This window comes from Melitaea cinxia, chromosome 24, assembly GCF_905220565.1.
Source record: "Melitaea cinxia chromosome 24, ilMelCinx1.1, whole genome shotgun sequence".
Lineage (NCBI taxonomy): Eukaryota > Metazoa > Arthropoda > Insecta > Lepidoptera > Nymphalidae > Melitaea > Melitaea cinxia.
In genome coordinates this window covers 9,801,770-9,828,734 of record NC_059417.1, presented here as the reverse complement: position 1 = coordinate 9,828,734, position 26,965 = coordinate 9,801,770, and the positions used below count along the sequence as shown (strand labels likewise).

Below are 26,965 nucleotides of genomic sequence, written 5' to 3'. Positions count from 1 at the left end.
TGCGCAGGATCAACCTAAGGCATTTGTTGACGAACACTTGTAGCTTGTGCGTCAGACCCTTTGTCTCTTTCCATGTCTCGCAGCCGAAGAGCAAGACAGACTTCACTAAGGAATCGAAAAGGGAAATCTTGATCCGCCGGGTGATCACGTTCGAATCCCAAACCGGTTTTAATTGGGCAAAGGTGGCTTTCGCTTTTTTGATTCGCGCGTCGACGTCGTCATCAGAGCCCCCGCTGTTGGTCACGGTGCTGCCGAGATATACAAATTTCGTGACAGTTTCCAGTGGTGCACCGTTGAGTGTGATGGAGCGATTGTCGCATGACTGAACACGCATTTCGACGGTCTTCCCAGTATTGATTCGTAGCCCCTTATCTTGAGCTACCTCTCGTAATGAGTTCAGCTTCATTTGTAGATCGGGCAGTGAAGACGAGATCAACACTATGTCGTCCGCGTACTCGAGGTCCTCCAGGTGCGAGCCATCGCTCCATGCGATGCCTCTAGGTGTCTCGGTTACCTTCCGCATGACGTCGTCGAGCAGGATGACGAAGAGCAGCGGCGACAGGAGGCAGCCCTGTTTGACTCCTGCAGTCATCGAAATTGGTTCCCCTAGGGCTTGGTCGTGCACTACTCTGCAAGTACTGCCATTATATAGGGACTGGATTATACCTATATACTTGCTCGGTATTCCTCTTCGCCTGAGGCTGGACCACAGTGCGCTCCACTTCACGGAGTCGAAGGCTTTTTCGAAGTCGACGAAAGCCAGGAAAAGTTCGGCTCGCCACTCCACGCACGACTCGATGAGTACGCGCAAGGTGTTCGTGTGGTCAGTGCATGAACGCCCAGAACGGAACCCGGCCTGCTCCTCCCGAAGTGTTTTCACAATCTCTGGGGCCATACGGTTGAGAAGTACTTTTGCCAGTACTTTAGTAGCAGTTGGTAAGAGCGTTATGCCTCTCCAGTTATCGCTGACTGACAAGTCACCTTTCTTCGGTACCTTCACGAGCAAACCTTGCTTCCATTCACAGGGGACACGCTCCGTCTTCCAAACGCACTGCAAGAGGGGACAGAGTATCTCGGCTGACCTAGCCGGGTCCGCCTTAAAGAGCTCCACGTTGATGTTGTCCACTCCTGGCGCCTTTCCTGCCTTGAGCTGTTTGATGGCAGCGACTACTTCTGCGTATGTAGGTGGAGTCGTTGGCAGATTCAGGAGTGGTCCTGGGCTGTTCGGAACAGTCGTCGGTTGAGTTTGGCATTGGGTCAATAGCTTGGAGAAGTGCTCGGTCCATCGTTTAAGTTGCTCCTCTGTAGTACAAAGCAGCTGTCCCGTGGCGTCCTTCAGCGGCTTTTTGGAGGGACGTGACTTGTTGCACAAACGCTTAGTGACGTCGTACAACTCCCTCATGTTTGATACCTTGGCTGCTGCGTTGGCCCGGTCGGCTAGCTCGTCGGCGGCGCGTCGTATGTCGCGTCTAGCCAATTTACGAATTTGGAGACGTATGGCTGCGTATTCTTCATCGAGGGTCTTTTTGGTGGTAAAGTTATTAGCGGCCAGCAGGTCTAGCTTTACACTCTGCCTTTTCTCTATTGCAGACCACAGCTCCTGGGACATCCAAGGTTCTTGTTTGGAGTGTTTATAGCCTAGGGCTTTTTCACCGGCTTTAGTGAAGGCAGTACGCATACGCTCCCAAGCTTCGTCCATGTCCTCGTCTTCCAGGTCTTTCAAAAGTTCAAATTGGTTGCGAAGGCAAATACTAAACTCCTTTCTTCCCTCTTCGCTCCTCAGGATCTGCAAATTGAACTTTTTGGATGCCTTCTCAACCTTAGGTTGAGCTGCTGCCATCCTGAGACGTACATCAGCAACAATAAGATGGTGATCGCTATCCGCATCCGCGCCGCGACGGTTCCTAACATCGAGTAGCGATGTTCTCCATGCTCTGCTTATCGCAATATGATCGATCTGGTTTCGGGTCACACCATCAGGGGAAATCCAGGTCATTTTGTGGCACTCCTTGTGCTTGAACAGGGTTCCTCCGATCACCAGATCGTGTGCAGAGCACAGGTCGCCGAAGAGTTCTCCGTTTTCGTTTATTACTCCGGCGGCCCCTTCGCGTCCCACGTAATGCTCTCGGTCCTCGTTGTCTGAGCCCATCTTGGCATTCAGGTCTCCCATCAGGATTACTATATCCTGCTTCTTTGTGCTCTTCAAGGTCGACTCCAGCTGCTCGTAAAAACTCTCCTTTTCATCCGTCAATGCCGAGTTAGTTGGGGCGTAACATTGGATCACAGTGATTTTTCTGACTCTAGATGAGAACCGAGCTGTGATGATTCGTTCCGATATCGGATTCCAGGACAGAAGGCTGTTCTTCGCGCTACGGCTCAGGAGCAGCCCCACGCCGTACTCCCGAGTTGCGTTCTCATCCTCTTTTCCACTGTACAGAAGGGTCGAGTCAAAATCAGATGTTATTTCACCAAATCCGTTCCATCTCGTTTCGCTTAATCCTAGGATATGAATGCTGTAGTCCCGCATGATTTTGGCTACCTGCGGAAGCCTTTCAGGTTGAGTCATGGTTCTGACATTCCAACATCCAATCCGTGTCCGTAATTTCGCGCTAAAGGTCATCGGTAATAAGGGGGATCGGTCTTTCTTTCTCTTTGAGGGTTTCACAATCTGTTACTTTAAGAATGTGCAGGTGATTAGCCCACAGCATCCCGATCACGGTGACGGGGCTGCCATCTTTGCAACCGTGCTCACAGGGCCAGTCTTTTTAGGGAGACCTAAGGCTTCTGGTAGCCTAAACCGCTGGTTTTTACCAGTGAGTGGTTCTTCTCACGAAGCCTCCTCCTTTCACATCCGGGCTTGGGACCGGCAACGGCGGAGTTAACTAATTATTAGTGTATTTTAATCATTTCAGCATGTTATAAACAGCAACAGCACTAGGGTTGACCCCTATGGAACCCCGAGTGTAATTTTTATTAGTTTGAAATTGTGGACTTTAAGTTGTATTATATTTAATAAACGTATACTAATTCATCATAGCAGAGTACAATGTTTACTTATTTTCTTACATTTTCCCAACTAGTATCTTTCAAAAGCCTCTACAAAAAGAATTGTGTATTTTAATCATTTCAGTATGTTATAAACAATAACGGCTCTAGGGTTGACCCCTGTGTAACCCCAAGTGTAATTTTTATTAGTTTGAAATTGTGGACTTTAAATTGAATTATATTTAATAAACGTATACTTATTCATCATAGCAGAGTACAATGTTTACTTATTTCCTTACATTTTCCCAACTAGTATCTTTCAAAAGCCTCGACAAAAAGAATTTCAAAAGAATCTACATTCCGAATCAGTGGTAGCTTTACTTCTACAAATATAATAATTTATTTTTAAAGCTTTAATTTGTAAAATGACGATTCGAAAGTGCTCTTTGAGCCTATTTGAATAAAGCTGTTTTTGATTTTGATTTTGATTTGCCTTTTAAAAATTGCTCAAGCTGAATAACCAACCACTCTGGTGTAGTGATGCGAGTAGTCGCCTAAAACACCAACGGTTCGCGGGTTCGAATCCCGCTTGGGATGGATATTTGTATTTGTACAAATATTCCTTTCCAGTTTGGATGTCTGTCCTTGTGGGTGTCCCCACTATGCCTCGGAGAACACGTTAAGCTGTCGCTCCCTGTTGAATAAACCAGTGATTTAGAGTTGTTGGAAATGCGTTATGTATGAAGCCTGTGTAGTTTTTAAAATCAGTAACGTATTGGTGTTTTTACTTTACTAACCTATGTTTAAGAGAAAAAATCGTTTAACCTCGAAATAAATATGATCTTAGACAATAGATTTATACATTGTATCAAAAGAACGGTAACAGTAAGAGCATTGTGGTTTTCAGTTATCACAGCAAAATTTTGTCACCTCTTTTATGACTTGACAATCATGACATGTGTATGTCTCTGTATACTATTGATACAAAATTGTCACCAAGCAAATCACTTATCTTTTCTTCTAGCACGCAATATTATTTATATATAGTACGTTAAGTCATCAGATCAGATCAGAAGGACTGCATAAATTACCGCGGTATAAGCCTTCTCAGCGTCGTCGGTAAATTGTATGCGAAAGTGTTGATTGAAAGGGTTGTGAATGAAACAGATGAAAAAGTATGGGATGCACAAGCGGGATTTAGAAAGGGAATGGGATGTACGGATCAGGTCTTTTCCTTGCGGTTCATAGCCGAAATTTTTTTAGCAAAAAACAAAAAGGTCTATTGCGCGTTCGTGGATCTGGAAAAGGCCTATGATAGAGTGGTGAGGAATGAATTGTGGTCAGCATTGTCCGTGTACGGTGTGAGCGGCGCACTCATGCGAGCACTACAATCTCTTTATAGGGATTCTAGTGCTTGTGTGAGGATAAACGGGGCATACACTGAATGGTTTAATATCGAAAAAGGTGTTAGACAGGGATGTGTAGCGTCACCGTGGCTGTTTAACTTGTTCATGGACAATTGCTTGACAGAGTTAAAAGAGAATGAAAGTGGGTTGAGAATGGGTGAGTTACTCGTCAAATGTCTTCTCTATGCTGATGACCAAGTACTACTTGCGTCCTCGGCCGAGGAGTTGCAGGAGATGGTAACTGCTATGAGTGGAGCTTTTGTTAGAAAGGGAATGAAGATGAATGTAAAGAAGACGAAAGTGATGGTGTTTGAAAGAGATGAGGTAGTGACAGACTGTAATATCGTGATTGGAGATGAACAAATTGAACAGGTGAATGAGTTTGTGTATCTGGGTTCGAAGTTTACAAGAGATGGAAAGTGTGAGAGTGATATTGAAAGAAGAGTGAATGCAGGAAACATGGTGAACGGAGCTTTGAACTCCTTTATGAGCAGTCGGAAGGTGTCTAAAAAGGCTCGTTTGGCTGTGCATGAGGGGGTGTTGCTTCCGACACTCATGTACGGAAGTGAAAGTTGGGTATGGCAGAAGAGACATGAAAGCAGAATAAATGCAGTTGAGATGAGAGCGTTAAGAAGTATGATAGGAGTTAAACTGAGTGACAGGATGAGAAATAGTGAGATAAAGAAACGGTGTGGTCTGAAAGAAGATGTAGTGACAAAAATTGAGAAAGGTATGCTGAGATGGTTTGGTCATGTCGAGAGAATGAATGAAGAACGACTGACGAAAAAAGTGTATAAGGCGAGTGTGAGTGGAAGTGTTGGAAGGGGTAGACCTAGGCGGACATTTCAAGACCAAATCGGGGACGTCTTGAAAAAAGGCCAGGTCAAGAGTACCCTAAACCGACGAGCATGTATGAAGGGAATAATGAAAGTGGATGAAGCGAAACAAGTATGTAAGGATCGTAGCAAGTGGAAAGAAGTGGTCTCTGCCTACCCCTACGGGAAAGAGGCGTGATTATTATGTATATGTATGTATAGTCATCAGATTTGATTCGTTTACTTTCATATATAAATTTTCTTTTGTTGTTAAATTCGTTTTCTCATTAAATATTATGAACTTGATCAAGTCGTGGAGGATATATAAAATCTCTAAAGATAAAAATTTATATTAATTGTAATATTTAATTATATTATGTATGCATCTAACTAAATACGTGGAATCCATCGATGCGAAACTAGTGTAATTTTTTAATTTTTAAGAGAAGGTAATGGTGGTAAAGGGTTGTAGGTATGTAGTGCAGTTCATTATAGAATGTCGTTGTTGCTTAGGACGGAACTAGCTTATGTATTAAATTTAATAACAGTAATATTTCTTATAAATATAATAATTTTCATTATTTTACGGCATTACTGAAATATTCTATCAGGTGAGTTAAATAATGTTAGGTGACAATGAATATGAGTAACGGAATTGCTAAAATATTCTATCAGGAGAGTTAAATAATGTTAGGTGACAATGAATATGAGTTCTTCAATACACTTCTCACACTACCTACTATTGTATATTTTATTTTTACCTCTTTCATTAGGACAGACTGTATAACCTATTTTACGCTCAATTGCTTTATATCTTAGATGTTGCCCAATTCTAATTTCTAGGTTTTGCGTTTTCTGAAATAACACTTTTAAAGTTTAATATGCTGTGGATGCCTTCCATACAAAGTCTTGTAAATATTAAATGTTTATTTATACGGTGTTTGTATTTAGTGCTTTCTCTTATTTATCCTTTCCTGTGTACATAAACTAAACTAAAAAATTGTAAGCATATGTTATGCTTTTAACGTAGCATTGCTGTAGATAAATCACTAACAACGATTCGTTAATATTATTGTAATATTTTGTATATTCTTTTGATCCAGTAATCTGTAACACAAATTCGAAAAAATATATATCTACATACCTAGTAATTACCGTACTGTGTGGCTACGGTACTAAAGAATTTAGCCACCCCCTCTCTTCCCGTGGGTGTCGTAAGAGGCGACTAAGGGATAACACAGTTTCACTACCACATTTAAACTTAAAAAGCCGACCGGTGGCGGGATAACCATCCAACTGATAGCTTTGAAATACACAGGCCGAAGACGGGCAGCAGCGTCTTCGGTGTGACAAAGCCAGCACTGCGGTCACCAACCCGCCTGCCCAGCGTAGTGACTATGGGCAAAACACATGAGTTTGCGCTATTTCTGGCGTACACTTATGGAGGCCTATGTCCAGCAGTGGACTGTGATAGGCTGTAATGATGACCTAATAATTAAAAACTGAGTTGTCCTGCACGAACCGGAGTCCCGTGGACGTTGTATATGCCATTTGTGAGGTATACGTAAATATGTACTCGTCAAATCCGATCATCCACTCCCTCAGAATGAATGGATACAATAGCGCGCCAGTACCAAAACTTCAAAAGGACACCTATACTTGTTCTATACGCAGGAAGAGAAAAAAAATCCTGATAGACCAGGAATACGGCACTGGAGAGGGATCGCACGTAATGACCATTCATGAAGCACAAGGGCAAACCTCCGGCGAGGTCATCATCGTCCAGACAAAGACCGAGTGGCTACCAATCCACGACAGTGTGCCTCATGCGGTAGTAGCGTTGACAAGACACACTAACACCTATGTCTACTACACTGACAGCGGTGATGACGCAATACATGCAGGTTCGTTAGCCGAGCGCTGGGTAGAAGAAAAACTATCTACAAGCGTGATATTTCGCTGGCAAGGGTTCCGTTCAAGATGCTGGGGGCAGGCGTGGCGTATGATATACAAATAAAGTAGATATAGATATATAATTATGTACGTGTATTTATGTAAGTACGTAATGTAGTGAAATTTAAGTAAATAATAGAAATAAATAGATTATAAATAAATAAACATAAATAATAACTATATATAAATAAATATATAAAAAATAAAAAATAATTGTGTTTGCTCGCAAACGAAAACAAACCGACTTCAATTACATCGACGAGTAATACAACATGGATCGACGAAAAAATAGTCAAGTAACTACGCGTTATCAAAGATTACTCAAAAAGTAGTTATCAGATCTCGATAAAATTGATATGTGACTACACGATAAACATCAGCTTTCGATTAAATTAAAAATTATCAAAATCGGTACACCCAGTAAAAAGTTCCCCTCGATTTCTCTAGGATCCCATAATCAGATTCTGGTTTCCTTATCATGGTACCAAACTAGAGATATCCCCTTTCCAACAAAAAAAGAATTATCAAAATCGGTACATCGGACAAAGCGTCAAGTAAAAATGCATTATTAGATATAACTCGAAAAGTAGTTGTTAGATCTCAAATAAATTTAAATGGGACCGATTGACACACACGACCTTTCGATTAAAAAAAATTGTCGAAATCGGTCCACCCGGTCAAAAGTTCTGATTTTAAAAAAATACAGTCGAATTTAGAACCGGTTAAAAATAAAAATAAATCCCTTACTAATAGTAACATAGGTTAAGTGTATATTGTAAGTAGAACATAAGTGTACATATAATTATGGTAACTAGGAAATAAGTGTACATATATGATAAGTAGCAAATAAGTGTAAATATAGACATAGATAAGAAAAATAATAATATGTTCAAATTACAAATGAATGATGTGTATACTTTTCCATCAAACAGTATTTTGTAAGGAAAAAAAGTACCGTCAGCGTCGGACCACGTCCTAGTTTTACTAGGCAGTTACAGGACTGTCAATCTGTAGTAATAATGAAAAATCGCCTATGGTATTATTATAATGCATGCATGATTAACAAAAGGCATGGGCATTTTGAACCAATGGATGTAAATTTTTAAATTAAAAAAAAATATTAAAAACTTCTTTATTCAAGCAAGCTTAAAACCATATTTGAGTAATCATTTTACAATAACATTATGTTTAATGTGAAAAGCGTATATTATATATATTATATATTATAGAATAATATAAATTAGTGACTTGCATGAAACATAGAACCAATATCTACGGTCTTCAAAATTCTATTGATGTTGAAGTCTTGACCGAATCGATTATTCGTGGAAGAGATCGCTCTTTAGCGATAAGACCGCCTTTTGTACATTCCTTTTTTGTTATTATTATACTGAATGTCACTCCGCCCGCCCAATACATAATAGATACATATATTATAATAACTACTTATATAAATAATATAGTAAATTTACTTATACTTACATATATAAATATAAGCGGGTGGAGGAATACGCCCCGGCAGGGAGATCAAACGGCCGGGGGTTAGGGCTGTAGGCTGAGAAACCGGCGGACAATCCTAGCCGAGTCAAGTAACACCGCCTTCTGCATCCTGGCTGCGAGCGAACCGTCCCGGATCCCCAGTTGCCTCAGATGGTGAGCGAGGCTAACCGGGATCAAACCGTTGGCAGATATTACGATAGGGATTATTTCAGCAGACCCCACACCCCACATGTCGACAATCTCGTGCGCCAGATCCAGATATTTACGTTTTTTCTCAGTCTCGGCTTTCACGAGGTTCTCGTCATGCGGGACGGTGATGTCCACTAAAAATACCCTCGACCGTGCCCTGTCCATCACCACGATATCAGGCTTGTTCGCCAGTATCGTCCTGTCTGTGGCGATAGGCAGGTCCCAGTAGAGCCGGACTCCGTCGCGTTCGAGTACTGGCACCGGTGAGTATTGGTAATACGGCATCCTCTGTTCCAGGAGACCGTACATAAGAGCAAGCTCTTGGTGGAGAATCTTGGCCACTTGGTTGTGTCTGTGCAAGTACTCAGTATTAGCAAGCACGGAACAACCCGAAAGCACATGCCTGAGTGACTCACCGGGATGACGACAGGCTCGACAGAAGTCGGGAGTGCCATCCTTCAGGACGTGCTTTCGGTAGTTGTTCGTCTTGACCACCTGATCTTGTATTGCACAGACAAAACCTTCGGTTTCCCCAAAGAGGTCGCCGAATCGCAGCCACTGCACGGAGGCCTTACTGTCCACGTGTGGTGCGTGAAGCGCCTTGTAGAACCGTCCATGCAGTTCCTTCTCCATCCATACGGTCTCCCGGTCAGAGGTGCTCAGTACGACCGGTTTCTGCCAGTTCTCTTTGGCCAAGGCTAGGGGGGTTAGTCCTTTGTCACACATTGAAACGTCACCATGCAAAGCGCTGTCCCGTCTCGTTTCAAAGTAGGCCCTGAGGCTGCACACCTCGCGGTTATGCATAGTCTTAGCGCTTAACATGCCTCGACCACCACACTTCCGCGGGATGTACAGTCTCATGACCGACGACTTAGGGTGGTGCATGCGATGGTGCGTCATAGTTGTGCGGACTCTTCTGTCCAGGGCGTCAAGTTCGGTCTGAGTCCATCTGAGTATGCCAAAGGTGTACAAGAGAGTGGGCATGACCCAAGCGTTATAAGCTCGGACCTTGTTGGCTCCAGACAAGTAGCTCCGAAGAACTTTTGTCAGCCGTCCAAAAAAGATTTCACAAACTGCCTGTTTCATGTCCACTTCCTTCACCCCTATGCATTGTGACATACCCAGATACCGGTAAGATTCAGCTTCGGAAAGGGTCTTGAATGATGTTAATTCGAGACTAAGCTGCGACGATTGAGTCACCTGACCCCTGTCCACATGCACGACCGCACATTTATCTACTCCAAGCTGCATCCTGATGGAACTGCTGAACTCCGTAGTGATTTTCAGCAGTTCCTGCAGGCGTGCAGCGTTAGGTGCCAGCAATTTGAGGTCGTCCATGTAGAGAAGGTGGGAGACTTTAGTACCTCCTCTCCGAAACTGAAAGCCTGTCCCCGAACGCTCCAGCAGGGTGCTTAGAGGGTTCAAGGACAAGCAGAACCATAGTGGACTCAGGCAATCACCCTGGAAAATACCCCTCCGTATCCTGATTGGGTCATCCGCCCCCGTCAGTCGCTCGCCCTGGAGACATAGGATCGTGCTCCATTGCCCCATACATACTCCGAGGAAGTCTCGAACTGCCTGGTCAACCTTGTACAGCTCGAGGACCCTCAGGAGCCATGAATGAGGTACCGAGTCGAAAGCCTTTTTGTAGTCGATCCAGGCGGCCGAAAAGTTCCGACGGTTGCGTCTGACAAGCTGGCCCGCCACAGAGTCGATGAGAAGGAGCTCCTTTGTACCGCGACCGCCTCCACGACATCCGTTCTGAGCTGCAGACAAGATATTAAACTCACCAATATGTCGTGAGATCTTACAGCTCAGAACGGACGTCAGTGTCTTGTAGATGGAGGTCAGACACGTTATGGGGCGGTAGTTGGTGGGATCTGCGGTGTTGGTGGACTTAGGAGCTAAGTGAGTGATCCCGGTAGTGAAAAGGTTCGGGAGTGTCTTCCGATCTATTGCCTCTTGGTATTGTCGAGCCAAGGTCGCATGGCAGACCGAGAGCCCTTTCAGCCAGTAGTGATGCAGACCGTCGGCCCCCGGACTTTTCCAGTTCGGAGCCCGCCGGACCGCACCACTGACGTCCTCCGTAGAGATGGCGATTGGGTTCATCGGTTCGATTTTAGCACATGCGTCCTGAACCGCCGCAATCCAAGGGCCCTCCTCGTGCTCCACCTCCCCTGACCATATGTTGCGCCAGAAGGCGACGAGGTCAACCGTACTCGGTTTTAGGGAAGCAGAGCTCGATATCGGGTTCTCCAGCTTTCTATAGAACCTTTTCTGATCACTCACGAAGAGGCGATTTTGTCGAAAGCGCTCAACTCTCTCAGAGTACCTGCGAATGCGCTTTCCCCATGCCGCGATTCTCTGCTTCAGGCCGTCGATGCGCTCCGTTAGTTTATCGGCTATGATGTCAGGCTGATCGAGGCTGATGCCTAGCCCGTTGAAGGCCATTCTAACAGAGCGCACAATCCTTGGCCTTGTGTTGCCCGACCTGAAAGCTAGCAGCCTACCAATGAGGGCCCTGGCCAGGTTGATACGGCGTTCTATTCTCCTCTTCCAGGCTGGTACGTCGCTATTCTTATGAGTAGCGCGTCCAGACTCCTGGGTCTTGGCTCCGACAAGGCGGTGCACCGCTAGAGCGGCGCCGAAGAGAATAGAACCCGTATCCTCCAAGCTGAGGCTGCCTTCCAAATAGGGCGGCAAAAGTCTGTTGGCTGCCTCAATGGCATTCCGCGTCGCGGCATTGAGGGGGAGGCGAGAGAGTCGCGGTCTCATTTCCAGAGGAGCGCCTCGAGTCTCGGAAATCGCCTCTTGCAAGATCCCTCTCATCTGTTCTACTTTTTGGGCGACTGCTCCCTCAGTGATCACCTCCACAGGCGCTTCGCTACGAACGCCTTCTTGTTGCGCTGACACTTCGTTGCGCACCGTGGACACGGGTTCGACTTCAGGAGCAGCCTCACGTCGAAATCGTTCGAGCTCGGCGGCGTCAAATATGCCCTTTCGTTGGATGTACCGAGCTCGATCTGCCAGGTTCTGTTCCGTAACAGTTAGCGTAGGCTCAAGCAGTAGGAACTCGCGGTGCATTACTGCCCGGTAGCCAGTCCGCCCGGTTTCACGTCCTACAGCCCTATAGTACGCACGCATGACACTCTCGTTCATTTTCGGTGTCCATCTCATGCGACGTACTCCACCAGCGGCGGGCAACGAATGCTGAGTCCCTTGGGACTCTGTCGTCGCCAAGCCAACTGGCGGGGATGGTGGATAACCCGACCGGTCAGGTGGTGGTGCCGGTCGGCGGGGTTGGCTGGCGGCCCGCATGCTGCCACGTCCAGCGCCAGCTCCAGACGCGCCCTGGCGTCCCCCAGGCAGCGGCCCTATGCGCCTTTGTAAATCATCCTCCATCATAGTATTTTTTTTGAGTGCTAATATACTCACTTGGAGAGGCACTCACGCTCTCCAAGGAGGCTGCGCGGGTGTTATGCAGCTTTTGTTGCCCTTAGTCGCCTTTTACGACACCCTAGGCGTAGGAAGGGGTGGTCCTATTCTACTCTGCCGGGAACCACACGGCTTTTATTATTATTATTATTATTATTATTTCTCGCTTGTTTCTTTTTCTTTTATATTATTTGTACTGTTTTTGGTTGTACAATAAAGTATATTTGTATCGTATTGTATTGTATTGTGGTCGCGTTCCACTAAGACGACGACAATAAAGTCCTTTCTATCGTTCCACCTGTGGTCGTCGCGGGCGATCGCTTGATGTCATAAAAGACGTCACTATTCGCGTCCATATCGCGCCCACTTCACCCACAAAATGACCACCAACAAAAAGGGTCAGAGTTGGCTTTCATCAAAACGTGGCAGGAATTTTAAAAAAACAACTGTCAATGTCAGTTTGTGAATGTTATATTCTTATTCGATTCGGCAAAAACGCAACGATAAATTCCTGGGAATTGATGTTGAATTAAGTTTCACTCCAATCAATGCGAAATATTCACTCACAACCCATACTAACTGCCATATTTTCACCATGCCGCCATATTGCGAGCACACAGCTTACACCTAACAGCGCTCAAATATGCGTTCCACTTATAAAATTCGGCTACAACGCCCGCGACGTTTTTTACGTTAGTGGAACGGCAATTTCAGCGGTCGTGGTCAACGCGCCCCGTGTCTTCTCCGTCCTACAACATATTCGTTCAATCTTCGATACTATTTTGACACTACCATTAATTTAAATGCGTGAATGAGTGAAAGACGTCACACAAGTGTTTTTTTTTCCTGTAAACCATGATTCTGTTCAAAACAGTGTTTTTGTGGTAAGCTTATTTATTATATGATTGATTATATTCTTTTTTTTTTACATAAAATTACGGTAACCATTATTTGATTTGTATTCTCTAAATTTGAATTTATTATGTTACAATTTTCGTGTGTTAAAATAGAATAGTTTTCGTTTTAAAAAATAACGGTGATAAGATAAATATTGTAAGAATGTTACGTGGGTATTCAATAAATTATTAGGCAGTATTTATTAAAAAACAAAACTCAATAATCTAATATATAAAATTCTCGTGTCGCGGTGTTTGTAGTTAAACTCCTCCGAAAAGGCTTGACCGATTCTCATGAAATTTTTGTGCATATTGGGTAGGTCTGAGAATCGAACAACATCTATTTTTCATCCCCCTAAATGTTAAGGGTAGTCCACACCTAATTTTTTTTTTTTTTTTTGATAAATTATATATTTTTATTTTATTATGATTTGGCATTAAAAATTAAAAACAACCCTAAATTTTCACCCTTCTACAACAAACCCCTATTTTTAAATAGCGTTTAGCGGCAAGACAACGTTTGCCGAGTCAGCTAGTTATAAATAAAATAAAATGCTATAAAAATATATATATTTTCAGGACCGAGCTTAAGTAATCTCGAATCATAACATGGTGTATGGAAACAAGAACAAAATATTATTAAGTAACATTTAATACGAAATTGTACGATATTATACATATTTACAATTCACAACATATGAACTAAATATTTACAGACAGTTACGGTGGAATGGTGGAACAATGCTGGCAGCATTTTCCCGTTGAATCGCTATGCTGATTCTCTGGGCAAAAAATTCATCAGTCCTCTTGTCACCGGTGGAGGCAATAAAACGAGGAAAAAAAACACCAATCACTCACTAATAAGAATAAAATAAATTATAAGCCCGTTTTCATATTTAATTTAAAAAAAATACAATAATATTTCGAACAATTTAGTAATAATTATGATACCTATATAACAATTAAAATCCGTGTTAAACAGTTAAAATATGTAGGTAAACCTCAAAAAAAATCATGAAAGACCAATTTCAAACATTATCATAAAACTTTTAAAACGGAGTAATACATCGCGAATTCTGTAAATACATACATATAAATACAAAAATAAAATCTATTAGTAAGTAAAAATGGTTAGAGATAGGTATAAGTAATCACTTGATATATGATATAATGAAATGAAATATATGTTCGTACAGTATGTAATTGGTAATTCCAATTTGAGTTTGTACAAGTTTTCGCACATTCAGCAATGTGATGACTTTACAATCTAATAACCTCCTTTAATTTAGGTTATTTCTTAAGAATTTGCTGTTTTGCATATACCTAAGATTTATACGGCACATAATTATGACGTATGTACTTCTGCCTATATATTTTACTTAAAAATTTCTTAATTTGTACAATGATAGGATTGCGTCTGACCACTATTTCACTTGATGATAAGTAAAAATGCGGTCTAGGTTGGAGCGCGTTTACCTAGAAGTAACCTATTTACTTGCGACTTAGAGATAAAACAGACGCTATATAAAAAATATCTTAATAGACATAGTGTTAGATCAACTTTCATTGGGTTTGGTTTACCTTATGTCTTCCTCTTTCATGTACTCTCTCACTCTTTTATAAACTGTACACCATGCAGAATTCAAATGTAAATAAAATAATTAATAAAAATCTTGTCTGCGTGAAGAACAACTAGTAAAAAATCAACTGCAAAGGCTGGAACAAGATAAAAATTCAATAATTATACAAAGCCAGCGAAATAAATCGAATTAATATCAAATATTATGTACTGTACACTTAAATATATCAATACGGTAGCCCTTCGAAATTTTATACAACATCGTACATAACATGCAGTCGGAGACATGCAAAACGAGAGAATGATTTGACTTATCCTTCAATTTCATGCCTGCTAATAATCATAATACACCTTTTTAAAATCCATGTATTGAGCCCTTTAATTTAATATCTATTAATGGCTTCGTACATTCGCCATAGTTGATTTTTTTAACTTCACCTATCTAAGAACACTTGGGCTGCTAAGACAAATCTAACGTCAACTATGTAAATCTGTTTTAAGGTTCTGGAGATATGAAGTAATAAAGAATATGACATACATACATACAAGATATGCGCGAAAAACATAATCCTTCCTTTGCAGTCGGGTAAAAAAAGCATCTTAACTTTACACTTAAATGCTTTACCAGATTATCTAAAAATATCAATATCTGCTTCCTCTTTTAAATTGAATTATACAACTTTATGATTCTATTTAAGTATGCATTGATGCCTAAATTGGTAAATAATTTATCGAAACGCTTCTAAAATAATAAGTTGAAAGTATCCTCGTATTCCTATTATAAGGAGGTGCGTTAATTAATTTGTTTGTAGGTTTACTGTTAATCATTGAAAATGCTGAACCGATTTGGAAAGACATCCTACAGCGCATGGGCAAACAGTTTCAGTGATATTAAATCCCCCTATCTTACCCCGTGACGAAGGAAAATGGGTCTTATTCGCTGGTCTTCGATATGGACGATCATCGTCGCCAGGCGTACATACACCTCAGTACCTCGATACATCGCAAGTCGTTATGACATCTCTACAGGGAATCTAGGATAGCGTCAAAGACTTTCTTGTTGTCCAGAAATGCCATACACAACGGCTGATCATACAGTATTTTGTATAATCTGCCGAACAGTTAAATAAAACGATTAAATAGCATATCAAAATTATTAAATGAATAGAATTATTTTATTCATTATGTAAATATAGATATTTTTGATGTTATACTTCTTTTGGCGTGTTAGGGAAAAATTATGAGAGTAAATTTTTACGATGCGCGCGCACACCATCACTAAAAAACCGACACCCTGAAGATGGCTAGTCAACGAAGAAGGTAAAACGTGAAGATAGGCTAGCCAATGAAGTATAAATTCTTACGTGCGTACATAAATGTACACACACTTTTTATTTACTACCGATAACGTACAAAGAAATGCATGATCAACGCAACAATCATTTAAATTTTTATTTATGGTAACAATTAAATCCTTTTTAACCGACTTCAAAAAAGGAGGAGGTTACTCAATTTGACCGTATTTTTTTTTGTATGTTCGTCTCGTATAGCTTCGTCGATTATGAACCGAATTTGATAATTCTTTTTTTGTTGGAAAGGAGATATCCCAGGTGTGGTACTTTAATAAGAAAACCAGGATTTGATGATAGGATCTCAGAGAAATTGAAGGAAACCCTTGAGAATCCGCATAACTTTTTACTGGGTGTACCGATTTTGATGATTTGTAATTTAATCGAAAGCCGATGTTTATCATGTGGTCACATTTAAATTTCATCGAGATCTGATTACAACTTTGGGAGTAATCTTTGATAATGCATATTTACTGGACTATTTTTCTGTCTACCTACGTTGTATTACTTGTCGATGTAATTGAAGTCGATTTTTTTCGTTCGCCAGCAAACACAATTATTATAAAATAACATTTGAATATTATCTTTTCAAACATCTTTATTCTTACCGTAATAAAATAAAATTATCATATTAATTGTTGCATAACTTTTTTTCTTATATTACAAGTACGTCATTCTAGTTAATATATGTAAATACATTAGATATGCTTACTTACCTGCCCGTAATTGTTAAAAACTTAAATAAGTAAATGAAAATATAACAATATTATTTCATTTTATTTTACAATCATTTTATTATTACTCATTTTTTAAGTAAAATTAAAAATATTTGAATTTAAAATTTTTAAATATTTATAATATTGGGGTTATAATAATATTTTTCGTACCACTTGCTGAAAAAAGTGACATTCTATGCCACAAAAAGCGAACATAACAATAGTCATTTTTAATCTGTTAAAAACAGGGAAAGAAAATTGTACTGAATTTCATTCATCCTCTAGGGGGAGAATGTGATTTAAATTTCGAATACTTACCGAAATTTATACTGAACTATATCTGTGTTTAAACCATTGAGCTTGTGTATAAAGCATTATACATCTTTTTGAAAAAGGAATACGCATTTAATGCTGTTATGATTATTAAATAAAATTACGAAAACTCAATAATTGGACCAATGTTTCGAATGTTAACTTTTACTTTTAATTGTCATTATTTTTAATAAATGCTTATCTCATATTATTATTGTGTTAATTTTTTCGCAAATGGTACGAAAAGTAAAGTATTTTCCTCGGTGATAAAGCTGTCTTAGTCTTGGGTGAACTTAAATCCCTCGCTACACTCAGGACTCGTCTTAAATCCTTCGCTTCGCTCGTGATTTAAGTTTTTAACACCCTCGCTACGCTCGGGAGTAAACCTCGAGTCCTTCGTTACGCTCGCGATTGAAATCGTCACCCGCGACAGAAGACACTGCTTTATCCCCTTGGTTAATAATCTACTATTTGAATCTGGAAATCGCTATCCCAAAAGGCATATTTTTAACAACAGTTGAATACATTTTTAAACGTTATAGTTACGTTAAGTGACCACAAAATTTTATTAAGCAATTGTGTCAAGTTTCTAAGTCACGAAGACAAAAAATGTATAGAAATTATTCGTCATAATGATTCTTAGTGTCTACTAATAGCGTCAGTGGCTAAAATGATCATGCTAAACGATGATCACAAGATGCAAAATTAGAATTGTACATTACACGTACGTATCTGTTTAATTTTTTCGTTATTTTTTTATTATTTTATTAAAATCGTTACAGAGATGCTAGAATAATTAATAATAATATTCAATCTGATTCACGTTTTCCCTAATTTAAAACATTTTCATTCGTGATAAACTGTATATTAAAGCCTAAAATGAATCTTAATAAAATGACTTCTAGAATTATCCATAATCGTTACAGAAACTTTTGCAACAATTTGTTGAGGAAAATAAAGATTGCCTTTGAAATCTACGAATTCTGGTACATGGTAAAAATTTTAAAAGAACTTGGTCAATTATTAAAAAAATCACCAATATCTAATAATCTAACGAAAAAACCGATAAAGTCAGTAACAAGTTAACGATTTCTTACCAAGCATAGATAAAAATTTCGCTTCGAAAGCTAGTAGTCTAGAGCATAACCTTCAGCATTTCCTACCATACGTCGCTTCACAGTTGGCGTCAACCTCGACGGTGTTAAATCAGACCGATGGCATAGAGGTCAGGACCGAGGTAAGCAGAATTATCTTAATCTTCTTGGTCTTAAGAGTTGTACAGTAGGGTGGGATGGTATAACGACATCCTTAAAAACACCGTGGACATTCTCACTACCTTTATAACTAGGTTCTGTAATATCTGCTTGTCTCAAAGAATATTCCCCGAAGTTTTCAAAACTGCCATTGTCCACTCAATATTTAAGAATGGTAGTTGTCCTTTACTATTTTATAGACCCATTTCTGTTTTAAGTTCACTATCTAAGATTTATGGAAAAAATATAAATATAAGACTCGTGTCTTACTCTTATTTAGAGAAATATTACTTGCTTGCTTGTAACCAATATGGCTTTAGAGCTGGCAGAGGATGCGCTTATGACTTTGGTGATGCGATTACAAATGTGGACAGGAAAATGAAGACTCTTTGTATCTTCTTGGATCTATCTAAAGCGTTTGATACAGTTTTTCTTCCTCTTCTTCACACTAAATTGGAAAAAATGCTATCAGTGGAATCGCTCTAAACACTCTAGACTGCAAACTATCTATATTAGAAGTTCCTCAACATTATTCGAATTATTTAAAAAACTCGCTGTTACTGAGACTCCCTCATACGCATAACACATTATTTAAAAACGTCGACATCTTCACAAAGTCTAAAAGGATATTTAAAACAAATGTAATAAAAATACTATCTGAGTCACCGTAACAATGTATAAACTATAAGTATATATTATGTATCTGTATATGTATAATGTGTAGCTCTCTTTATATATGCTTCTTTTACTATTATTTATATATGTATATTGTTAAGTGTAAGTTAACTGCATCTCTTATAAGCATTTTTTGTGTATCAGAATGTACTGATTGTGACTGTTGTTTTCTTTTTTGTCAACGATATCTCCACAATTTGTTAACTTTAGGGAAACCTGTTATTGGCTTGATTTTTTGTAATATGCTTTATGATAAGAATAGTATATAAGAAGCTGTTGGTTTTCTGAATAAGTAAATAAATAAATAAATCATGGTTATTTTGTTATTGTTTGATCTTTGTCCTAGTGATAATATTGTGTTTGTGTTTATATTTGTTATATTTGGTCAACTTTATGATACGGCCCTTTGTGAGGTGGGCGTTAATGACTGCGACACAGTTTTATACTAATATAGTTATTATCTGTCTTATAATATCCACGTATTGGAGTAGCGTGGTGTATTAAGCTTTGATCCTGCTCCTACGTGGGGAAAGAGGCCCAGCAGTGGGATATTACAGGATGAAGCGTAGTTATTATCGTTACAAATTGTTTTTTGATATGTACCAAATATTTTCTATGTATTAATACGCGAAGCAAAAACTTAGTACCCCTTTTTACGAAAATTGCACGGACGGAGGAGTTTGAAATTTCGCAAACATAGTTTATATAGAACGAATATTTTTTTTAAATTATCTTTTAAATAAATACATAGATTAATAAAAAGGTGTAATATTTGTATTTATATATTTATATATGTAATATTTCTATGTATATTTATCAAAAAAAAAGTATTTAGCTATATTAGCTGGCGGTTACCTATAACACAAGCATTAAGTTGCTTACCATAGGAGCATATGACCGTGTGTGTGTCATCATTCATCACATCATTATCATCACAGCAGCCTTTCGTAGTCCACTACTGGACATAGACATACTTGTGGAGACAAGTTCACGCCGAAAATGGCGTGAACTCATGTGTTTGCCCATAGTCACCACGCTGGCCAGGCGGGTTGGTGACCGGATTTAATTTAAAATCTAATTCTCATTTAGAATGGCTCAACATGGATATATATTTTAGAAGGAGGAACTTTAAACGATATATTTCTTTCTGTACCCTCTCTTAATGCGTTGAAAGAACATTACTCATACCACAGAATAAGAGAAATGACTCATTAATAAGATTCTCATCATAATTGAAACGTTTTAAAACGTTCTTCTGGTATAAAGATAATGATTTAATTGTTCATGATATTTAAAATGGAGCTTGCAAGTTCACCAAAATTTTTGATATTCATTTTGTTTTTAATTTTGAATTTATTTACTTTTTTTTGATAATTAAATATTTAGAAGCCGCGCCCGCGGTACTTAAACGTTATTACTATTATTTTGACGTCATCGTCGTCCTTTCGTCCGGTCAAACACGCGTATCTAATACTAGTAAACGAGCAATTCTTGTATATAAATATTTATAAATCTGAATCTCGGAAACGGCTCCAACGATTTTAATGAAATTTACAATGCAAAATCGATATAGCTTGGATTCATTTTTAGAAAATTTCATTTTATCCCTGTTTTTTTGGCAATGAAAAATAGATACAATATCGTTAGAATACGAAGGTAAATTTCGCAACTGTCAATAAAGTTGTAATAACTCAAGTGGGAAATCGGCCGGTCGGGATCGACCGCGAACACCACGGTTCAAATCCCCATATCTCCAATCGATCATCTTTGTCCTTTTTTTTCTAATTGCACTCATGATTTTTTTATTTAAATAAACAGTTCATATTTTTTATTATTATGTAATATATATATGTATGTATGTGCCGGTAAAATCGGAAAATATTATTCATGTTTTTGTAATTCGTATTTAAATATGATTTCCAAAAAACACGATTTACTAAAAATACCGAAGTAAAAAACATTACGCTGTTTTAACTAAAATTTTCTGATATGAAGGAATATATGCTTTAACCGACTTCAAAGAAAGGAGGAGGTTACTCAATTCGACTGTATATATATATATATATATATATATATACTAGCGACCCGCCCCGGCTTCGCACGGGTGCAATGCTGATGCTAAATACACTACAGGAATACAATATATCTTTGGAATATACACTACGTTTTTTACTTTTTGATTTTTAACCTATTTATTTTATTTTTACAACAATCAATATATTACAGAATGTCTTTATATACAACGTTCACAGCTTTCTTGTCATTAGACAATACAAACATGTTTTCTCTAGAGGTTACTCTTGAAAGAGCGACATACAGTTGGCCATGTGAAAAACAGTCAACGCTCAAATCTAAGCTTACAACATTGAAGGTTTGACCCTGCGATTTATTAATTGTCAATGCAAAAGATGTCTTTACCGGAAACTGTAAACGTTTAAATTGGAAGGGTAAATCCGTTGGTATCAGAGGGATTCGGGGAATCAATACATCTTCTCCGGTACCACATCCTGTGAGTATTGTGCACTCTATTATGAAAGTTTTCAGTGATTTTACCAGCAAACGCGTGCCATTGCAAAGTTTAGGTGGATTCAGGTTTCTTAATAAAATAACAGGACAACCTACTTTCAACACCATTTTGTGAGGAAAGAGTCCAGACGGGTTCAAAGAGTTCAGAAATTCTGTAGGAAAATGAACAGGTTCTTCCAAATCGAGAACAGTATCGACCGAGTAGTATATTTTCGTCGGCGCATCAATCTTTGAAAGAATCAAGTTATTTACCTTATCTACTTGTTCGTTAGTTGGTGACAGAATCGCCAAAGTTAAACCAAGTTATTGTCTTATAATTTATGTTATCAATGTCAGGATAGACATTGTTGACTAACTCTTGGATGTTGTCTATTAAAACACAAAGGTTTTCTAGGTTAATCCTTCCCTCACTTTGTGTTAACTTCCCATTCCCGACTTTTAGCAGCATCTCTGGAAATAGCCTGGTTTCACGTGAAGATGACGAAACCCTCATATTAGTTTTAAGCTCTAATTTATTGAAATGTGGCCAAAGGTAGGATCTTTTTAGGGAAGCATTTATTTCGTCAGCACGTGTTCCTCGAGTCACAACTGGTAGAATTTGACGGAAATCTCCTGAGAACAGAATTGTACATCCTCCCATAGGCGAATTTTTGTTGCGCAAATCGCGCATAGTCCTATCCAATGCTTCCACAGACGTCTTGTTTGACATGGTAGCTTTGTCCCAGCCTATTAATGAAGTCACGCATCAATTTTCCTGTATTGCTCTGTTTAGAAACACTACAGACGCTGTTATTATCATCGGTGGCGATTTTCAGCGGGAGCTTGAATGTAGACTGTGCGGTTCGGCCTCCTTCCAAAAGCGTAGCGGCAATGCCGGATGACGCAACAGCTAACGCAATTTTCTGGTAGATCTCACTTTTTTTAAAAGCAGATTGATTAAAAATGTTTTCCTGTACCTCCTGGAGCATCAAGGAAAAACAATTTCTCTTCATTGTTATCAATTGTTGCTAGTAATGCAGTGAATACTTTTTTCTGGTCGATGTTTAATCGTGGCTCATCTTGAGCTATATTTTGTAAAAGTCTCGTTTAATCGAATGATGTTTCTCTTCTGTATTCGGCTGTTAGTTAAGTCTGAGTTAGTAGTATTAGCTGGCATCAGCAGCCCAAAATCCTTGATCGATTTACCCGAAAGTAATTGGACTACTTTGTTCAATTCAAATAATGCTTCGTCAAATATGTTTTGATCATATTGTGGATCATCTGAGTTTAACTCTCGCCGTCGCCGAATTAGAATATCACTAGCCATATTTTTTTGAAATTTATTCCATAGAGTAACAGAATCAGTTACTTGACAAAACGCTACTATGATGGCAAATAAATATCTTAATGATGTAGCTGAACTACATACAGCTGCTTCTGATAATGTGTTTTCCCAGTGAGAATCGTCTTCCAAGAGCCCCATAGCTTTGCATGTTGCTTGAAGTATTGTAAACAACACCTTGTACAGTTCTTAGATGTACAAAGGATGTCGGGCCTTTTACAATATACAGTAACATTCTCAGATAAAAGCATTCGCTGTCCCCACCCACTGTTGTTGGGATGAATCACGTAGACTCTGCCAAGAGCATCCGTTTTTTTTACTCCCGGGAAACCATCAACCGCAGTACCTTGTTTTCGCCGTTGAAAAGTTTTAGAACTCTAGTTCCATGTATAGTAACTTGGAACTCTGTCATATGTCAGAGTTTACGCGAAATCATCTTGAGCACATAACTTGAAGAATGCTGTCAATGTTGTATCCCGCGGGTTATTAACAACTTCTTGTATATTGTTCTCAGTGAGAGTCAGTCTCTCTTTGTCCATTTTCTAAATGAACTGCAAGGTGGACAATTGTGGGAGCCCGGTCGTGCACTTCGAATGATAAAATCCTCCATACAGCTTCAGAGCTGCAGATGTAACGTCCAGACTGATACTTTTCCACTTCATTTGGTGATTGTATGCTGAAAGTGGCTTGATCACTGCCTTTATTAATGTACTTAGTAACATATTGGATTGACTTTATTAAATTGCACTACTCTACGTTGATGTGTGCATCAAAAATTTTCAAAAGGAGCGGATTATAGGGAACGATCCATCAATATCATGGTTTCGGACGGTGGCATTTTGCCCGCCCTGTTCTGGCGATCGTCGACGATATTTGGGATATCCGTCATCGCTAGTAATTGTTTGAGTTTAGAACGACTTCGGAAATTTTTTGCTGCATCGAGAATCTCGCATACATGGAGAATTCGGGCTTAAAGTCCCGCAAGGGCCGTGTACCATATGTTTCTTTACGATTTCGTACAGGTTAGGATCTTCAACTTTATCCGGTAATTCAGCTGAAATAACCCTGTCAATTTGGTTTGGTCTAATTTTGTTCACTAACTACACCAGCAGTTGCACGTGTGGCAAGCCACGTTTCTGCCATTCTATTGTGTACATATGACAGCGCGGCGGACCGAATATATGAGACTTGTTAATGAGGTGCAGGAGTTTCTGTACTTTTAAATGGAAGACTCTGTTAACTATATCGTATCTGTCTTGTGGCGTTAAATTGGTGTTAATATTTTCTTTGATTTCCGACCAATTTGGGTTACATGTTGCAGTTATAAATAAATCGGGTTTGCCGTAATTTCTGACATAAGTCATGGCGTCTTGCGATTTTTCGTGTAAATATCGAGGTCCACCTATATGAATGAGGTAGGTAGTATAACCAACTGCCCAATGCCGTTTTGGTGTTCATCATTACAGCCTATACAGTCCACTGCTGGACATAGGCCTCCACAAGTTGACGCCAAAAATAACGTGAACTCATGTGTTTTGCCCATAGTCACCACGCTGGGCAGGCGGGTTGGTGACCGCAGTACTGGCTTTGTCGCACCGAAGACCACCATCGGTCGGCTTCTTAAGTTCCAAGGTGGTTGTGGAACCTTGTTATCCCTTAGTCGCCTCTTACGACACCCACGGGAAGAGAGGGGGTGGCTAAATTCTTTAGTGCCGTAGCCACACAACACAGTTTTTTGGTGTTCATTCGCCTGTAAAGCATCCTGAAGATGAACGTAATTTTCGGCTCTCAATTTAGTTTGATTATTACGGATGTAGGCCAATCTCTCAGATTCAATTTTCGCATATTGATCTACCAAGTATTGGTTTGTTAACATTCCATACCTAAGCAAAGTGTTGAAATTGTTACGTCTTGTCATTATACGGTAGCAATAGTATTTCATACATGACACTGTTCTACGCAGAGGTATACCACTGATAGGGTCAACTTGAGAAACATTAATGGCATAACCATCTTCTCCATGACATAGCATCAAAGGATATTGTAAGCTGTCATAAGATCTGTGTAACTCTGAATTTTTTTGCAAATTATCATCACGACTATGCAATACAAGATCTCTTTTGTCAAATTGCTGTCCAGCTATCACCACTGCTACTTCACTCGTGGAAGGCGCATTGTATCGTCCTCTGTGGTCTCCAACAGGAACTTTATTTGCATGGATTACAACATTAAAGTCAGGAGTATTTGCTGGAACACTCTCAATCGCAGTTTTGAAAGACTGTATATAGCAATTATGAGAATGTAACATATCTTGGAGAGATCTAATCAAATCTCTATCAATTGGCTGTGCAACACTTGAACACCGCGTAGATGCTTGTGTATCTGGATCTGCAATAAAATATATTTGCAGAAATTTGTGATCATCGGGTCGAAGTGGGAGCAAGCTCCCAGCTAAGTGGTATACTTGCCCTTGAATTTTAAATGTAGGCATGAACCCACGCTCATCGACTTGCTTACTCTTAAAAGACGTCATTTGAAATGCGTTATTATAACGGCGTATATTGCACATGAATTGTTTGGATTTCTGATGATAACCCGTAAGAAGAGAGTGAAGTGGTTCAGGCGGAGGGAGAATTTCTTCTAATTTGACTTTTCCTTGTAAGCAACACATGCCTTTCGATTCGTCCTTGAATTGTAATGCCAAGCAATGTTCACACACTACTGACATAGTACCTATTGATACTAGACGATCGTCCTTGTAAGAAATTGAAGGATCGTAATTCATGGCAGAATTTTCTTTATTTACCCATAAATTACTAACTCGTGCTGATGATTCTCTGGCTCTCTGTATTCGATGTCTATCCCTATCTCGGCTGCGGCGAACCTCACGCTCTACTGAAGATTCTCTCTCTCCCTCAGCTCTATATCTATCCCGAGCCTGACTGCGGCGAACCTCACGCTCTACTGAAGATTCTCTCTCTATCTCAACTCTATGTCTATCCCGAGCCTGACTGAGACGAACCTCACGCTCTACTGAAGATTCTCTCTCTCTCTCAACTCTATCCCGAGCCTGACTGAGGCGAGCCTCACGTTCCGTTGACGATTCTTCATCTCTTGCTGAACGTACTCTTCTGGCATTCACTGTACTACGACCTATGTTCGAACGATGACGTCTTCCAGACATTATAATTTCTGTACAAAATTTACTCAGTTCTATATGTATGATTACCTATGCACAAATTGCCATATTATTAGTATGTGCCGCAGTAAAAAATATCTAAATACTTACCATTTAGAAGCAAAAGATAATCAACGATCATAAAAAAACAAAGATATCTATTCTATTCAGTTTTTTTTTAACTGAAATACCTCAACTTAAACTACGTTTTTAATTTAATTAAAAATACTTTGCTATTCGTTCGACTAAAAACAAAAGATAATCAACAATCATCAACAACAAAAGATACCTATTCTATTAAGTTATTTTTCTGAACTTACATACCTCAACTTAAATTACGATTTTTGAAAATATATTCCCTAATATTAAATTGATCTAACTCTAAATTTTAACCAAGATCTTAATAGAAAATTCCAATACAAAAATTATGGTTAATCTTATCTAACCGTATGTACTTATACTAATTATTACTATAAGTGCGATTTAAAAATTAACCTTACAATAAAATGTAATTTATATTTTAAAACTACTATCATCCAATTACTTATCGTAGCTTACTTATAATTACTGATACGTTGTCGTGCTGAAAAGCACTGTTTTATTAAGTATTGTTATTTTCCTTGCTAGAGAGCTCCGATAATAAACGCGTCCGATCGCTGCTAAATTCAAAATGCTATAGGGAGAATCGGGGCCTCCGACCGGCTATTTATAGGCACGTTGCCGCCACCGCCCGCCGGCCGGTACCGCCGCAAACGCTACGTCCCGCAATTTTTAAATCTGTGATATCTTCGAAAATATTCATTTAAATCATATGCTGTAAGGGGCCATATAGATCTATATTCAATCAACAATATATTTAAGGTATTTAATTGGATAA

General features: G+C 39.3%; 1 protein-coding gene and 1 long non-coding RNA gene across 2 annotated transcripts; both read right to left on the bottom strand.

Annotated features, from left to right (window-relative positions):
• Positions 1-1,696: 1,696 nt before the first annotated feature.
• LOC123665609 lies at positions 1,697-14,008 on the bottom strand. Its single transcript, XR_006745083.1, has 3 exons — positions 13,920-14,008; positions 12,414-12,415; positions 1,697-1,707 (listed from the first exon to the last, which is right to left on the bottom strand). It is a non-coding gene; the product is annotated as an uncharacterized LOC123665609 (long non-coding RNA).
• Positions 14,009-24,010: 10,002 nt separating this feature from the next.
• LOC123665392 lies at positions 24,011-26,094 on the bottom strand. Its single transcript, XM_045599705.1, has 2 exons — positions 24,720-26,094; positions 24,011-24,312 (listed from the first exon to the last, which is right to left on the bottom strand). Exons 1-2 carry the CDS (start codon positions 26,092-26,094, stop codon positions 24,011-24,013), a joined length of 1,677 nt encoding a protein of 558 aa, XP_045455661.1.
• Between the last annotated feature and the right edge of the window lie 871 nt (positions 26,095-26,965).

Bases quoted from the DNA above. Each gene is read 5' to 3' on its own strand.
- LOC123665392 (XM_045599705.1), bottom strand. From the start codon at position 26,094: ATGTCTGGAAGACGTCATCGTTCGAACATAGGTCGTAGTACAGTGAAT. The intron at 24,313-24,719 runs GTAATAATCAAA...TCATTCATATAG, and splicing joins TGAGAGATTGGCCTACATCC to GTGGACCTCGATATTTACAC.